Below are 15445 nucleotides of genomic sequence, written 5' to 3' on the forward strand. Positions count from 1 at the left end.
CAGTTCCTCTGCCTCGTCTTCAGGCTCTCTCTGTCCTCCGACGACCTGTACTCTCGACCGCGAACAGTTCAACGCATTCGCAGTCGTGTTACTCACAGCGCAGGCGTGAGAGTAATGTCTCTTATACAGATACGATTTTAATGCCAGTGACGACTTTCCCTGCGCGGTCAGATTCGAAGACGGTGCAAGAGCAGTACTTGAAGGTTGCGAGCGACGATGTCTACGCGTGGCAGGTACATATGAACGAGAGTCGTAGTAATCAAACACATCATTCTGACGACTGATTATAGAAATCATCGCTCCCTGAAGAAGATTTATTTATATTGCACGATGGGCCGCCATATGCTAACGCAGATGTTCATCTTGGTACGACTTACCAGAATTGAGTCTCCTTTTCGTTTAATATGCTAACGACTGTAATTACTCATAGGCCACTCAGTCAATCGCATAGTAAAAGATATGATTGTTCGATATCAAATAATGCAAGGTCGCAAAGTCTCTTATATACCTGGTTGGGATTGTCATGGTCTCCCCATTGAGCTCAAAGTTCTTGAAAATGTCGGGAAAGGCAAAAACGGCAAGAAGAAAGTCGCTGCATTGACTGCTCCCGAAATTCGAGCTTTAGCTAGACAGCACGCCGATAATTTCATTACAAGTCAGATGGCTAGTTTTAGAGAGTGGGCTACCATGGGCGAATGGGAGAGTCCCTACAAGACAATGAGTAAGTTGATTAGAATTCCAATGATTTTATGCTTGCTAACGCATAGTAGATCCGGACTTTGAAATCAGACAACTAGAAGTGTTTAGATCAATGATGAATAAGGGTATGCAGCAATTTTTATCTAAATTAATGAAAATCCCGACTTATACAAACCTAGGGCTGATTTACCGAAGTGACCGTCCCGTATATTGGAGCTGCGAATCACACACAGCACTAGCAGAAGCCGAGCTAGAGTATGCCGCTGACCACTCGAGTAAGACAATTTATGTTAAATTTCCATTGATTGGTACTGGATCTTTGAAGTATCAGTATCCTAAACTGGAAGATAAAACGATACATTTTTTGATATGGACAACCACTCCGTGGACTATTCCTTCCAACAAAGCGATCGCCATAGGCCCAACTATGACATACAAGATTGTACACAGCGAGCAGCATGGCTACCTTGTCATTTCTGAGTCTCGAATGGAGTCACTGGAAACTGATATAGGTTCGTTGACAATTGTCGTTGACTCAATCTCCGGTGAAAGTCTTACAAGTTGCACATACGCACATCCTCTCATAAAGGACGGCGAACCTCAACCGGTATTCGCGGCGCATTTTGTTACTGCCGATTCAGGTACCGGTTTGGTTCATATGGCTCCCGGTCATGGAATGGATGATTACTTGGTTTGTCAAAGTCACGGAATTCAACCGTACTCTCCCGTAAATAGTTATGGAAAATTTGACGCCAGTCTTCCCGATGAGCTCTCAGATCTTGTGGGTAAGCCAGTGCTGAAAGCTGGACAGGATATGGTTATAAATCATCTGCAGGATGTAGGGGCGTTGGCAGGTATAAATTCAGATTACAAGCATAAATATCCTTACGATTGGCGATCAAAGAAACCGGTCATCATCCGTTCTACTCCGCAATGGTTTGCGAATGTCGGTTCTATCAAAGACCAATCATCATCAGCTATTGAAGGCGTTAAATTTCACCCTCCTATCGGAAAACACCGATTATCTAGTTTCATTCGTGATCGCTCGGAATGGTGTATTTCCCGTCAACGAGTTTGGGGTGTACCTATCCCTGCTCTGTTTGACTCAGATACAGGCGAAGCGTTATTGACCGACATTAGCGTCAAGCATATAATCGAAGAAATTAAAAGAGTGGGGATTGATACGTGGTTTACCGATGAAGATGATACTACTCACTGGGTTGCACCGGAGTATCGCGCTGATGGCAAGACATATGAAAAAGGAAAAGACACTATGGATGTTTGGTTTGATAGTGGCTCTAGCTGGACTCTCATTCAGGAGAAATATGGCGAGTATGTTTTCTGTTCCTAAAGCTGTAATGGTTTTTAAATTTCTCACTATTGTATTAGACTCCGCCAACGCAGCAAGTCGTTAGTGGACGTATACAGCGAGGGTTCCGATCAACATCGTGGATGGTTCCAGTCTTCACTATTGACTTACATCGCTGACCAACATAACGGAAAGGCCCCTTATTCAAATGTCATCACACACGGATTTACTTTAGACGAGCATGGAAGAAAGATGTCGAAGTCTCTGGGAAACGTCGTAGCTCCCGCTCAGATTACTACAACCGGATACAAAAACGTCGCTGCTATTGGCGTCAGCGGATTGCGGTTATGGGTAGCGCAATCAGACTATACGACTGATATCGGTGTCAGCGCGACAGTTATGCAGCGTGTGGCAGATTCTTTAAGTAAGATTAGACGAACTATACGATATATTCTAGGAAATCTTCACAAGTTTGATGGAGTTGAAGTGCCTTATTCGCAATTGCGTCCCGTACGTCTCTTTTGCTATATTTAAATTTTTATTTCAGTTGTCGACTAACTTGTTTAATATAGACCGATCAATATGCTCTCTGCCAGTTATATGACCTTGAGCAAGATTGTAAGGCTGCATATGATCAATTCGCTTTTAATCGAGGTCAGTATGGATTCTTTACAGAACTATCTCGATTTGAATCTCGTTCTAACCCAGCAGACTAGTGGTCCAAGCATTCTCGCGACACATTTCCCGATTATCTTCTTCATATTTAGATACGTCGAAAGATAGAGTATATATTGACGAAGAGAATAGTCCGTCAAGAAGGTCAGTACAGACTGTTTTCTCTCACATCTTCCGCGTGTACACTTCAGTCTTGTCACCCATTGTTCCCTTGTTGACGCAAGAGGCTTGGCATCATGCGCCTATGTATCTCAAACATGAGGACGCTGAGAGATATTTTTCGCCTTTTGTCTCTGGGTGGTTCACCGCTCCAGAAGAATGGAATAACGAGCTCTTGCGTCAAGATTTTATTGAATTGGAAAAAATCATGGAATTAGTTAAGGGTGTATTGGCAAGAGCAAGAGATGACAAGTGAGTACTTTCAAATTTTTTACTTTGGCAGCGAGTGGTACAGTACTGATGCAATGAGTAGAAAAATTGGAAGCTCTCTAGATGCCTCGATGGTATTAAGTGCTCCTACCGGTAGTAAAGCTCTTGAGCTACTCCAAAAATACGGTAAGCTATGAAATTGATATTTGATTGTGATGAATGATTTTAACAATATAAATAGAATCTCATTTTGCGGAGATGTTGGTGGTGTCTGACGTATCAATATGTAGTCAGACAGAGCTGGATTCAGCCTTGTCCTCCAGGGATTGGAAATATACCAGCGAGCTACTTAAACTGTTTGAGAAGAACGACAACGACACGATTACTGCGGTTTCTATTAAACCAGATCAAAGCAAGTGTGGTAGATGTTGGCAATTTACAGCTCCAGCTGAGACTGGCATATGCTCTCGTTGCGCAGACATTGTGAACAGAGCTAGTCGTCGTGCGTAAAGAAGATTATTATTGTACATACAGTCTTCTACGAATTGTAAATAAACTACTTTATATCTAATGATTTTTTTTCTTCTTCCGTGGATTCTGGTTGTACAAGACTAGATAATAAACTGTATATTATAAATTACAGTTGAATAGACTTGGTCGCTATAGTAGTTCTGAGATCAATATCAGTAAACTATATCCCCTGGTTGCTACGACAACTCCATGCTAGTCAGATACATATGCGCATTACATCTGCTGTTTATATCTTTAACTACAGAAGGTTTAGGCCACAATTTTTGGATTGTTGTTTGCTAACCCAATGGAGGCATGTTTGGACAAAAATAAAGTTTATAGATACTGGAGGATAAATGAATACTAGCCATGCAATGCATTCTTGAGCGATCAGTTTTATCAGATTTGTAGATTTTTATTTCTGATTGATTCAAAAAGGTAGTTAGAAATACGCTATTCCTCGTATGAAAGCTACGATATCAGAAGGTGTATCAAGTCTGAGGCGCACCAAAGTAGTGGCTATAGGGGTTCCTGCGCCCTAACCTATGTTACCTGCAAACCACCAACACTTGACCAGTACAACTGCTCTCTCTAGCAATTCTCGGTCTAGAATAGCTACAACTGACTGCAACTACAATCAATTGTTAGCTGGTATATGACATAGATTCAAATAATGAATTATCTTTGCAGCTAGTAGAAAATATCGGATTCCACGTCATTCGCTGATTTTTCTTGCGTCTATTAGCTGATTAACCTGCCATTTGGACCGCACTACTCACCTCACATTTCGTGGTCAAGTTCAATTGCACGAGAGAGACATGCCTGCGGCAGAACGGGTATATCCCCCGAAGATTTTAAGCAACGATGTCAGTCAGCCAACTGTGAAAGAGTTGAGCAATGATGGCATCGCCTTACTCCGCAACTGGATTCGAAAACCATACGGTGGTTTTGCGTTCGGCACATGTTTTGGATTCTTGATTGCCAGCACAATGCCGTCATCTTCAGGATATGTTAAATCGACTTCTGAGCGATTACTTCAATCTCTTATGATGTGGGGATTGCTGCTTCTAAGTGTGTGTGTAGGTTATAAAACATTTATTGCTGGAACAGACGGAAGTAAGCCGACCCATATGTTTGATTTGGCGAAGATTCAAGGAATTTTTGATGCTTCTCAGCTCAAATCAACAAAATCTACCGAGTTTTCCGCACGGCCGTACGAGCATTATGCCAAGCAGCTAGAAAAAGAGACAAGTCCATCGGCTACTACAAAAGCAGCAAATCCGCTTCCACGAACGCTTAGTTTACCGGTTGACGCCCCCACAAGTCGTCGTGACTCAACTCCTTCGCTTTCCTCTTCAGTGTCTACTCTTTCGCGCTTTGATTCCGTGTCAAGTCGAGATTCAACATCAACGGTCGGGACTACTGATAACAGGCGCAGTCCGTCAAAAAGCTCAGCCTCTCTACGGCCAAAGACCAAATCACAGGATGCCCAACAATCTTTCAAGCCATATGATGCTCCCAAAGGACATTCCAGCACCCATTCTATCGGTGGAAACGATCGACCTCTATATCAAAGATCGATGAGCACGTCTTGTACATCTCCCGTCAAATCAGACAAGTCTCGATCAAAAGAGAGAGAACTTGCCAGTGTTCCTGCGCTATCCACTAGAGACCCAAACAGGTTTTCCCTTATTTCTGCATACATAAGGCCAGACAGAAGAACTGTACCAGTCAAACTATCTGGAAAGGGCCTTTCTCTACGAATTACCACTGAAGGCTTGCAATTGGATGACGATGCAGGAACAAAAGGGGGTGATCTGAAGACTTGGATGATTGAATCTATTGAGGTAGGTTTTAACTTATATTTTAAGTTCAAGAGCTTTGTTTGCTGACTTCGTGGCTAGTACGACATTTCCAATAATTTGGTGATGAGGGCGACTACACAGACATGGCCGCCAATACAAGTCACTTATCTTTTCAAGGAGAGCGACTGTTTTAAAGCCACGCTGGGTCTCCGCGCATTGAGACGAGAGCTTCAAACCCGAGGAATAGAAGTTAAGGAAGTGAATGGTAGTATTTTACTAAATGATTTGGATAATTAGCATAACAATAGCATTTTGACTGTCTTGCCGCTTTGCAAATGAAATAATTGTTACGGTTAATTAGCATTCGGCGCCTTTGGCGCGGTTTTTGAGTATATTTTTTGATTCTATACTGCATTTTCGCATTGGTGGAGCTTGTTTGTTTAGAAAATGCATTATGACCTAGTTTAATGATAACAGCACATTTGTACGTAGTTCTAATATTTGCTAATATTTTCTAATTGGAATCTGGATCTCTTACAGTTCTTCCAATATATACTTGTTAGACCACTCTTCTATCTGACAGATACCGAACAATTGAGCCCTGTCCCGAGACTTCCGTAACCTATAACGAGAAAAAAATGGGGAGTTAGCATTCGTCATTGCAAAGAGGTAGAGCACCGCGAGATACCTTTTCATGCCAGGCCAATAAAACACCTGAGATTCCATGGGATTCGGGAACACTCATTCCCTTGTATAGGTACTTGAATAAAGTATCGCGTTCATCGGATGAAAGCTTTTCGACAATTTTGCTTATGTCTGTCGACTTGACTGTGGAGAGAATTTCAAGAATTGTGGTCAAGTGAATGCTCTGTTCAAAAATTACGAATAAGTTAATTTCCCCCCTTATATTAACACAGAGATAAGATACTGCTCCGGTCACTGTTTGAATTAACAGCGGTCCAAGGCAAGATTGATAATACCTTAACTTCTTCAGTACTGGTGTAAGGAGGATTAGCAAGTGCTGCCGAAAGAGCGCCCGCATGATCGCCTCGGGAAAGAGCTGATCTAATCGACTGACCAAATGATTGAATCTCCGAGACGCTCACAGGAGGCAGATTCGCTATGCTGGGAGGGATTAGATCCTCGGGCGCGATGTTGTTCTCAGGCTCGAGGATATCGATGTTGATACGGCGGAAGTTGACGTTGGCCATTTCTTATTGTACTTGTATAATGATTGCAATACTTTTAGCTAAACAAATAGCAGTATAATTATATGTAAGCTTCTTCGCTACCTGTGTTATACGTAAGAAGTGGAGATGAAGGGGATAACGAGGTTGATCGAGCGGATTGCGTTGACAAATTGGATCCGTGAGCAACTCGAGGATGCTGCGGCTTCGACCCAGCCAGCCCCCCCGCTGTCCACTTAATTGACTGCATCTAACTACACTATATCTTGCATATATAATTTATAAGCGCTGGTAAAATAACTAGTAGTTATATACAGATTTATACTGTTATAATGATTGTACATATATACACTATTAAATGCCAATAATTTGCTAGTTCACAAAATATCCTTAAAGCTAACATCTGCCGTTCCTCTCTCAAGAGGTTTTGGTTGATTATCACTGGGCTTCCATCCGATCTAACAGTCTCATTAATAAAAAATTTTATATTCACATTTGATAGGATCACGTACCATATAGATAATTCTAAACGTTGCCGGCAGAGATCCGTCTTCGTTGGCATGCATCTCTCTGTATACTTTCTCAGCTGCGGCAATCAAATCTCGCGGGAGATAATGTGGACGGTTCAAGACAGCATTACTTTCACCCATGTCTCGTAAGTCCTTCATTAATGACATCATGTCCGGAAAAGATACGATAACGTCGTCAACATCGATAGTAATAAGGTTGAAACCAGCTTGTTGGAGTAAATTACCCATATCTCTCACATCTGCAAATATGTCAGTAAATCAAAACACCTTTCAGTTGTCGAAGTTTCGAAAATTCACTTACCAGCTAGTGGAGACAGTCGCGGCGCTGCTCGCTTATATACATCCATTTCAGCGAGTTGTAATGAAGTTCGCAGTTCAAATAATGAATCCCCGCCCATCATACTGGCAATAAACATTCCATCAGGAACAAGCATATACTTGATTCGCTGCAGCAATCCCGGTAAGTCGTTGACCCAATGTATCGACAAGTTGCTTATGACGGTGTTTACTGAATTCTCAAAGAGAAAGTCGCTGAATGGCTCCATTGTAGAAGGACTATTCTTGATGGCCTGCAAAAGCTCTGGAGTAAACAAATTTTCTTCATCCATATTTATTCGCGTGATATCAAGCTCCTTGTTGAAAGAAAATTCTTCTGGGTCGGCGTCTCTGTAGAGCAACTTGTTGGCCATTTCAGTCATAATGATTCTTCCAATTCGAGATTGCATTACGCCGTTATCTTTTGGATCTTCGCGTTCGGCGACAATGGCTTGCTCGACACTTCCAGCTCCAGCTCCAACGTCAACCAATACATCATGACGTCTCGCAATCAACTATGTGATATGTTAGTGACTTTGCCTAATTAGACATCACCAGCATTCAAATAGTATCAACATACCAACAATCGTTCAATCAGACGATTCGCAATCTCAGCGCGAAGATAGTCTACTGTCCGACTATTCTCAACATTAATAGCCGCTCGATCCCGCTGTTTCCGCTTGGCTTCCCTGCTAAATACATTCATAACCTCGGCATATTTCGAATTTGTTGATGTAAATGTCCGACGCTGATTGCTATTCGTTGGAGCTACGGAGACTGCACACCTAGAGAACCGGGATCGCGCTAATTGTGTATCCTTTAATGCTATGGATATGAGCGATCGGTAATACATCGTTTTCTAGATCCCAGTAGCTTCCTGCAGTTTGTTTGTAGCGGATAGACTGTTAAATTAATGGCTTTTGATTGAACTTGAATGTCCCCAATGATGGATGCGGCTCGAGATTTTTTTTTTAAATCTACTAATTGGAAACACCGCAGCTGTCATAGCATTAAATATTCCCAAATTTTTTATTGCACAGCCAGGTATAGTAAAAATAAATGAACATAGTAATATCGAAGGGAGGTTATATACAAAGCTAACAAGGCAACTAGCAACTAAGCTCAATAATATGCACGCCATATGCCAAAATAAGTAATCTCAAGACAAAATAAAATAGTCCTATATAAGGAACACGCAACAAAAGCAAAACCCAACCATAATCAATCATTAAGATACTAATACAAGATCCCGCCTTATCTTAGGAAACCCAGATAAAAGACTATCCAACTCTTTTTTTACTCAAAACGACAGCGAAAGGGGGTCGCAAAGATGATAATCATCATCGCCACCGTGCCCGCGTTTATCTTAGTCGGCCTCTCTTTTCCAAAAAGTCCTTTGCCTCATTAATTTTGGTAGCAATATACGGAGATCCACCGCGATCAGGATGATTTAACAGCATTATCCGACGATGAGCTTCCTTCAGCTTGGATTTTGTAAGCGTAGACTCAGTCAACCCGAGCATCTGTAATGCCTCCTTTGAGTTCATCTTGGCATCAAAACCTCCTTTAAGAAATTTCTTTCCAGAGACTGCGGCATTCGGCATGTTGCGATAACGCTGCATGGCGCGGATGCCTACTCGTGCTCCGAAAGCGAGGGCGGCAATGCCGGCGCCGATGATGATAGGATGACTCTGAACATGCAGCGTAAGTCTAATGACCCGTAAAATAAAGAAAAAAATGAAGTGAAACGCACCATTGTATAATCTCTAGCTTCTTCAAAAAAATCCTTCTTTACAGGCTCTTGTGGGAGACTGGTACTGGCAGGAAGAGGGAAGCTTGCGCCTGCGGGTGTATAGGCGCCGTTAAGCGGGGCAACAATATCTCCAACCGAGACTGTAAAGTTTTCAAGCGACGGTCCTGAATTATCGGATGAAGAAGACTGAGAGGATAAGTTGTTGGTAGGTGCTGAATGCGAGGGAGTGTTGCTTGTGGGCGAGGAACTGCTACCGAATAAACCGCGAAGGAAGTTTGACATTATAAATTCGTGCACCTCGCTTAGTCGCCAAAACCTGAACGATCTGTCTATGGCACGAACAGAAAACTGAGAAATTAAACAAAACCCAGTCTCCTCGGCAGAGCGGTCGGCTGCAACGAGATTACAAAAAAAAAAAAAAGAAGAGAAAGCAGAATACTGGATAATTTAATACAGATTTGGTCAAAATGAGAAAAGTTTCCAGAAACTCTTGAACCGCAAACTGAAAAGACTAAACGGGGTCGATGCAGTCAACAAAATCTGTGGGGTTGGTGTCACTAACTGCGGCAATCGCTGGACACGCGTCATTGGAAGTATTAATGGTGATCGAACGTCTGGCGCATTGCCTCCGCATGGATTAGGCTAGCAAAATTCTCATAATCTGTTGGAAGTGATGCTGTCCTTCAAAAATGTCTAAAGAGGTCAGTGTAGTCGACTTTTCTCTTCTCGTTTCTCAGTAGTCACTGACATCGGATCAATATTAGACTACGGTATTCGTGGTCGACCTTGGTCATGCTATGACCAAGAGCCATATGGCAGTCGCAAACGGTAAATCTGATTTGGAGGCTAGTTTACCTTACTTGTGGGATACAATCGGAGCAAAGGTCGCCTCCGGACGCAAGACAGTCTACATGGGTCTTGTGGGAGTTGGCACGGAAGGTAATATTACCAGTATGGAACTTAACAGATCACAAGACCTAACATGAATAATTTAGAAACCAGAGTTGATTTCGGAGATTCGGAGGGATACGAGAATATTAGCGTACTATATCCCATTCAGCAATTTCTCCTGCCCGACTTTAGAAACCTACCCAACGTACTGGTACCCTCTAGAGAGGGCTTCGGGGGTGATATTATTTCTGGTATTGTAGTCGCTCTAGATATGACATTGAAGTTTTGCAGAAAGCAGAAATTTGTCAAAAATATTGTTCTGATAACAAATTGCAACTCAATTGCAGAATTTGGTGACAGCATGGATATTATTGATCAACTAGCTAATGAAGGAGTCATTGTGAAAATTCTGTGAGTCTACTTGTTAAAACAATGAAGCATTGTAACTGATGCTAACAGTTGTTTTGTGTAGGACAATTGGGACTAGCCAAGCAACTATAGCCATGAAGTCTGAAAATTCGGAGGCAGAAGAAGATAGTCCGCTGCACTTTTCTAACTATGCAAATCTCGAAGCCTTTGCTAATAATGCTGTAAAACGCGGCGCTGACGTCAACATCATCCCATTTGAAGAGATATACTTGCAGTATGGCCGTCCAGAGATACGCAAAGTGAAATCAGTGGCCACTTACCGAGGATCTCTGACATTGGGGAACCTTAACGATAATCCCGAAAATACTATGGCGATAGATGTCGAAAGGTATATATATGTGCAAGCTGCACCAATTCCCTCATCAAAATCATACAGAGAGGCAACCTCGGATGAGAATAAACAAGAAGAGAAAGAAAAGCCACCCCCAGCGCCGCTAGAGTGGGATACAAAATATTTTGTGACTATCGACAGCGAGAAGACAGAAGACGACAAGGAGACAACAAAGAAGGAAACGATTGAAGTTCTCAAAGGAGATTTGCAAAAGGGATATAAGTATGGCAAATCGATAGTTCCATTTAAAGATGATGAGCTGGATTCTCTCAGATACGAGTCGGCGCAAGGAATGGAGATTATTGGATTCATCAGCATGACTGAGCTCAAGCCGTGGACGCTAATGTCTCCATCGTCTTTTGTGATTGCACCAAAAAAAAGCCCAGAGTCTGCTCTAGCGTTGTCAAGCTTGATTCATGCGATGAGAGGCGCCGGGCTATTCGCCATCGTACGGCTTGTCAAAAAGAAGGGTGACAATCCAAGAATGACAATTTTAATTCCTTATATCGATGTGGAAGGAAACAGAAAATTTGAGGCTCTTGTGGAAATTGATTTGCCATTTGCTGAGGACGTGCGCAATTACAAGTTTGCGTCACTAGATACGGTAAAGACGGTCAAGGGTAAAATATTGAAACAGCATCATCGATTACCAACTGATGAGATGGTGCAATCGATGCGGCAGTTTGTGAACGCTATGGACATTTCCTGCTTGGCAGATGGACTTCCTGCTACGGATGACGATGACGGAGCGTACGTTAACAAACATTGGGAGGTTGATTATGAGATGCTAACAATATGATTTTGAGCAATAGGGAAGAATATGCTGCGCCGGGAGCTGTATATAATCCGATAAAAGCTAGGATCAACCAGGCTATATTACGCCGAGCTTTAGACCCCGACACACCAGTACCGAAACTACCAGAAATTCTACTAAATGATGCGGTCCCTCCACCGTATGTGGTTGATACGGCATCGGGCCTAGCAGAGCATTTGGTGGAAGTTATGAATGTCAAGAAAGTAGAAAAGTATCAATCTACTAAGCGAACGGACTATCAAGAAGGAAAAGAGGAGCTGAAGAAGAAGGCAGCGCAGCTAGATCTCGATGCCCTGCTAGAATATCAACCTACGTCGCCCAATGGCGATCAGCCAAAAGAAGAGCACCGATCCAAGCGCCGGCGACTAAACGGTGAGGGAAGCGTGCGGATGAGGTTTGATCTCGAGGCGGCGATTAAAAAATGGGTCGAAGCTCCGGAGAGCGATGGCGCGGGCACGCAGGAGAGATTGATTGAAAGTAAGTAGTTTACGGTTCTCGCTATTAGTGAATGTGCTTGCTGACAAAAGAAATCCTGCAGTCTTTGAAAGTACAGGAGAGTCGATTGTAAGTCTTCTAGAGGACGAGAAGGCGAGTGAACAGGATGTGATTGATAGCGTAAGAGTACTGCGCACGCTTGCAAGTGATATGGACGAGAAGGAGTGGTATAATCATTATCTGCCCAAATTGTTGGATGCACTACGAATGACAAGTCGGTGGAAGGGTATAGAGCAGAATATGTCGCAAGAGGACCTTGGCAAGCTAGTACTCTAGACGAGCAGATGTGAGCCCAGCTCGGGTGGGTTATTATTTGCGAATAGGAGCCAGTTTAATCGCAGTTGTCTTTTTATCAGCAGCTGAGGGCATGGGCTCGAGGCAGATAATAGAGATTGAATAAAAATATGAGCAGAGCCGTAGAGACAAGTTGGGCAGACGGTAAAACTGTTTACAGCAATGTGTCTACGCGGTTTGATTCAAGTGCCGCATTCCACGCGTTTGTTTACATTTGCGAGAATGTAGCGACGCGTGTGTAGGAAATATATTTTATGTAGAGGGCCGCAGAGACCGACTTAGTTTGAGTGCGCGGTCGTCAGATGACTTTAGACTGACGATCGCTGACGCGGTCTTCTTTGTCCTCAACATATCTCTCTAGAGACCTGACAATAAAACAACAGCAGCAGTAGACACTGCGGTAAACAGACCTCCAAGCCAATATTCCTGGCTCATCATACTCGTACACTAACCGCATTCCTCCTCTCACGAACGCTACAGCATCCTTCTCCGGAAACGGCTCTGCACCGCGCCACAGTTTCCCGATGAGGCAGGGCGTGTGTTTTGTGATTTGTGATTTATGTGATTTGGTGACCCCGTGCCCGGTTCTGGTTTGTTCTGTCTACCCGCTTCTGCGCTCGTCATCGCCAACTTTTTTTCGAATTCTATTTTTTGATTTCATTCGCTCTCCTGTTTTCTGCTCCTCTACTCTTCTCCTTTGCTCCAGATCCATCTTATCGCTCTTCTTTACCGCAGTGAAGTCCTGCATCAGTCGCCGATCTCTCAATGACCGCTTCAACTGTACGTACTCCCTCTAGCCGGCCGTCTAATGCGCGCCTTCCGCTAGTCTGATTACTCACCTCGACGTGGCATTATTTTGCCTAATCCTGCCTGTTCCTCATGCAATTGACCTGACGCTTCTTTTCTATTACAATAGGAAATTTCATTTTCCTCGGGCTCGTCGTCGTCGCGGCGGCGGTCGTCAGTCTCCGTCGCACCCTACTCGATCCCCGGCGCCCGCACCCACGCCCACAACATGACCATGTCCTCCTCCGCCTCCTCCTCTTCCTCTTCCTCATCCTCGTCCATGTCTTTCAATTCGCCGCCTTCTTCCGGATCTTTCTCACTTGGATCCTCGGCTCTCTCACGGCGGATCCTTGCTGCTCGCCGCTTCTCAGAGGGCGAATCTACTTCCGGCAGGCTGAAAGAGGAGCTCAAGTGCGAATCTTGTGGGAAGGGATACAAACACATAAGCTGTCTCACAAAGCATCTGTAAGTGCATCCATTTACTTTTCTAGTTATATTGGTAGTGAAGATCGTGAAGAGTGCTGTGGTTCTGCTTGTTTCATCGAGCGCACGCGTCTAAGAGCAGTTGTTCTGTTAATGCTGTCCATGGTTGCCCCGCCTGTTACTATTATGATAAGACATATTGCGAGCGTGTTCCAAATTCATCTTAACTATTCTAGATACCATATATCCTACTATTACTGGTGCAGTGTCAGGTAGTACCCTAATTTTTTATCTTATAACTCGGCGCAATTTTTTTTTGTGACTGTTGTGAGAGTGGAACAGCAAAGAGGTGGGTGCAGATCGAGGCCAACCCTCGCGGTTATCTGGCTGCCCCCGCTTCATGCACTCTACTCTACTCTGCTACCGCACTATATCTACTTTTGATTCTGCTTCATTTCTGCTTAATTACCAGAGAGTATATCTAAAAAAAAATTCGGAGAGCTGTTTGGTCCGTCAGTAGGACTTGTGCCTGTGCCTTCCCGGATACCATATTTCAATACGCTCTTCTTTTTTTTTTTTTTGAAATTTCTTTTATTTTGCAGAACGATGGTTTAATTCGCTTCTCGACGGGTGCGGAGCAGCCGATATTGCCATAGCCCAAGACTTGTTAGGCGGCCTGAAACCGCCAATTAATATCGCCAATAATTGCCGCGGTCAGCTGCCAACGAACCGCGTCTGCTGCTTTTCCTGGAACAGAACCAGAACCAGAACTAGTCGTCTTTGCTGTCAGGTGCTCTCGCGCTTGACCGCCCCGTCCGCAAAAAAACGAACTCTCTTTCCTATACGCCGTCTTCTCGCTTCTTGCTCTCTCCTGTGCTCTTCGTGCTCTCCTGCGCTCTCCTCTCAAAGCGGGGAGGTTCCGCGCTTGGGCCTAGGCAACTAGGGTGCGATCGTCCGTGCTCGCTATCTCTGCGCAGACTCACAAACTTTGACGCCAGTGGCTTTATTGAGCACTTTACACCCTAACCACGAAATACCCTTATCTATTGCATGCGGTCGCATCTACTCACAGAAATCACGTCTTCACTACCATTAAACTATTATTAACGCGTACAGCTTACTAACCTTTCTGCAGATGGGAGCACACCCCAGAGTGGAGCATGACTTCGAAACTGCTAATGTCAAAGCACCAGCAAGTGCAACTCCTCGAGGCTGCTTCCATCCTTGTCTCTATGACCGAGGAAGATGAGCTCGCCGAGCTTAGAGCCCACCACGGTCGCTCTTCGCGCGAGAACTCGGCAGACAACATGTATGATGAAGAAGATATGTCTATGCGCGACGATGAAAGCGACGATGTCGGTGTATTTGGAAAGATGGAAGAATAGCAAACTTCTTTGTATGTCTTTTTTCTCATCTACATGATATCCGACTTCGTCTTGCTTTCATTCTTCTTCTACTCATCCATAAGTATCATCATCATCAGAAATCGCCGCCTGACCAAATAATATTATGTAGGTATATGAATCCACACTAGCTCAAGAGCTTTATGTTGATTTTAGTACTGCTTTTGATTTCACCGCGTCTTGCAATGGCTTTTGGCTATTTTGTGCCGACTCATTTGTGCTTTTTATTTATATCTTTCGTTCACTTTTCTTTTGTTCATTCGTTTAACTTTGTGATATGATTTTCAGTTTGTTGGTAATAATTTCAAAGGACTCGTGAAGCCGCATTACTTTTTTTTTGTTTTCAAAATTAAATCATCCAGGATTGATATTTGAAAATAATTAAAGAGTAACGACGGTAGATCATACACAACGATAGTCCGCTTTC

At 43.5% G+C, this 15445-nt stretch overlaps 7 protein-coding genes across 7 annotated transcripts; 4 read left to right on the plus strand and 3 right to left on the minus strand.

Annotated features, from left to right (window-relative positions):
* Positions 1-140: 140 nt before the first annotated feature.
* On the plus strand, positions 141-3562 carry V2V93DRAFT_319815 (tRNA synthetases class I-domain-containing protein; the record flags this gene model as incomplete). The annotated part of the gene is made up of 10 exons (XM_066907288.1): positions 141-233; positions 291-366; positions 431-721; positions 768-824; positions 879-2031; positions 2089-2518; positions 2581-2662; positions 2725-3094; positions 3156-3238; positions 3294-3562. 10 exons carry the CDS (start codon positions 141-143, stop codon positions 3560-3562), a joined length of 2904 nt encoding a protein of 967 aa, XP_066768494.1.
* Positions 3563-4140: 578 nt separating this feature from the next.
* V2V93DRAFT_362404 (uncharacterized protein) lies at positions 4141-5935 on the plus strand. The gene is made up of 2 exons (XM_066908336.1): positions 4141-5409; positions 5467-5935. Exons 1-2 carry the CDS (start codon positions 4381-4383, stop codon positions 5662-5664), a joined length of 1227 nt encoding a protein of 408 aa, XP_066768495.1. The 5' UTR covers positions 4141-4380; the 3' UTR covers positions 5665-5935.
* V2V93DRAFT_362405 (actin-related protein 2/3 complex subunit 5) lies at positions 5802-6720 on the minus strand. Its single transcript, XM_066908337.1, has 3 exons — positions 6348-6720; positions 6056-6235; positions 5802-5989 (listed from the first exon to the last, which is right to left on the minus strand). Exons 1-3 carry the CDS (start codon positions 6576-6578, stop codon positions 5927-5929), a joined length of 474 nt encoding a protein of 157 aa, XP_066768496.1. The 5' UTR covers positions 6579-6720; the 3' UTR covers positions 5802-5926.
* Positions 6721-6840: 120 nt separating this feature from the next.
* V2V93DRAFT_362407 (uncharacterized protein) lies at positions 6841-8336 on the minus strand. The gene is made up of 4 exons (XM_066908338.1): positions 7980-8336; positions 7386-7914; positions 7067-7323; positions 6841-7012 (listed from the first exon to the last, which is right to left on the minus strand). The coding sequence occupies exons 1-4, from the start codon at positions 8250-8252 to the stop codon at positions 6932-6934; spliced, it is 1140 nt and encodes a 379-aa protein (XP_066768497.1). The 5' UTR covers positions 8253-8336; the 3' UTR covers positions 6841-6931.
* A 73-nt stretch (positions 8337-8409) lies between these two features.
* Positions 8410-9712, minus strand: V2V93DRAFT_402610 (uncharacterized protein). The gene is made up of 2 exons (XM_066912607.1): positions 9153-9712; positions 8410-9090 (listed from the first exon to the last, which is right to left on the minus strand). The coding sequence occupies exons 1-2, from the start codon at positions 9432-9434 to the stop codon at positions 8761-8763; spliced, it is 612 nt and encodes a 203-aa protein (XP_066768498.1). The 5' UTR covers positions 9435-9712; the 3' UTR covers positions 8410-8760.
* V2V93DRAFT_362412 (SPOC like C-terminal domain-containing protein) lies at positions 9680-12532 on the plus strand. Its single transcript, XM_066908339.1, has 6 exons — positions 9680-9853; positions 9917-10091; positions 10148-10454; positions 10516-11553; positions 11616-12094; positions 12156-12532. Exons 1-6 carry the CDS (start codon positions 9842-9844, stop codon positions 12386-12388), a joined length of 2244 nt encoding a protein of 747 aa, XP_066768499.1. The 5' UTR covers positions 9680-9841; the 3' UTR covers positions 12389-12532.
* Positions 12533-13017: 485 nt separating this feature from the next.
* On the plus strand, positions 13018-15329 carry V2V93DRAFT_13064 (uncharacterized protein). Its single transcript, XM_066906808.1, has 4 exons — positions 13018-13186; positions 13323-13657; positions 14751-15126; positions 15307-15329. Exons 1-3 carry the CDS (start codon positions 13172-13174, stop codon positions 14998-15000), a joined length of 600 nt encoding a protein of 199 aa, XP_066768500.1. The 5' UTR covers positions 13018-13171; the 3' UTR covers positions 15001-15126; positions 15307-15329.
* The last annotated feature ends 116 nt before the right edge of the window (positions 15330-15445 follow it).

The sequence above is a fragment of the Kockiozyma suomiensis genome (assembly GCF_038497685.1).
Source record: "Kockiozyma suomiensis strain NRRL Y-17356 unplaced genomic scaffold V2V93scaffold_1, whole genome shotgun sequence".
Classification (NCBI taxonomy): domain Eukaryota; kingdom Fungi; phylum Ascomycota; class Lipomycetes; order Lipomycetales; family Lipomycetaceae; genus Kockiozyma; species Kockiozyma suomiensis.

Excerpts from the sequence above, each read along its gene's own strand:
- V2V93DRAFT_362404 (XM_066908336.1), top strand. The coding sequence starts at position 4,381 with ATGCCTGCGGCAGAACGGGTATATCCCCCGAAGATTTTAAGCAACGAT. Across the intron at positions 5,410-5,466 it reads GGATGATTGAATCTATTGAG|TACGACATTTCCAATAATTT; the intron begins GTAGGTTTTAAC and ends CTTCGTGGCTAG.
- V2V93DRAFT_362405 (XM_066908337.1), bottom strand. The coding sequence starts at position 6,578 with ATGGCCAACGTCAACTTCCGCCGTATCAACATCGATATCCTCGAGCCT. Across the intron at positions 6,236-6,347 it reads CCAGTACTGAAGAAGTTAAG|AGCATTCACTTGACCACAAT; the intron begins GTATTATCAATC and ends ATTTTTGAACAG. Across the intron at positions 5,990-6,055 it reads TATTGGCCTGGCATGAAAAG|GTTACGGAAGTCTCGGGACA; the intron begins GTATCTCGCGGT and ends TTCTCGTTATAG.
- V2V93DRAFT_362407 (XM_066908338.1), bottom strand. The coding sequence starts at position 8,252 with ATGTATTACCGATCGCTCATATCCATAGCATTAAAGGATACACAATTA. Across the intron at positions 7,324-7,385 it reads GCGACTGTCTCCACTAGCTG|ATGTGAGAGATATGGGTAAT; the intron begins GTAAGTGAATTT and ends ACATATTTGCAG. Across the intron at positions 7,013-7,066 it reads CGTTTAGAATTATCTATATG|ATCGGATGGAAGCCCAGTGA; the intron begins GTACGTGATCCT and ends TGAGACTGTTAG.
- V2V93DRAFT_402610 (XM_066912607.1), bottom strand. The coding sequence starts at position 9,434 with ATGTCAAACTTCCTTCGCGGTTTATTCGGTAGCAGTTCCTCGCCCACA. Across the intron at positions 9,091-9,152 it reads AAGCTAGAGATTATACAATG|AGTCATCCTATCATCATCGG; the intron begins GTGCGTTTCACT and ends CTGCATGTTCAG.
- V2V93DRAFT_362412 (XM_066908339.1), top strand. Across the intron at positions 10,455-10,515 it reads GGAGTCATTGTGAAAATTCT|GACAATTGGGACTAGCCAAG; the intron begins GTGAGTCTACTT and ends TGTTTTGTGTAG. Across the intron at positions 11,554-11,615 it reads ACGGATGACGATGACGGAGC|GGAAGAATATGCTGCGCCGG; the intron begins GTACGTTAACAA and ends TTTGAGCAATAG.
- V2V93DRAFT_13064 (XM_066906808.1), top strand. Across the intron at positions 13,658-14,750 it reads AGCTGTCTCACAAAGCATCT|ATGGGAGCACACCCCAGAGT; the intron begins GTAAGTGCATCC and ends ACCTTTCTGCAG.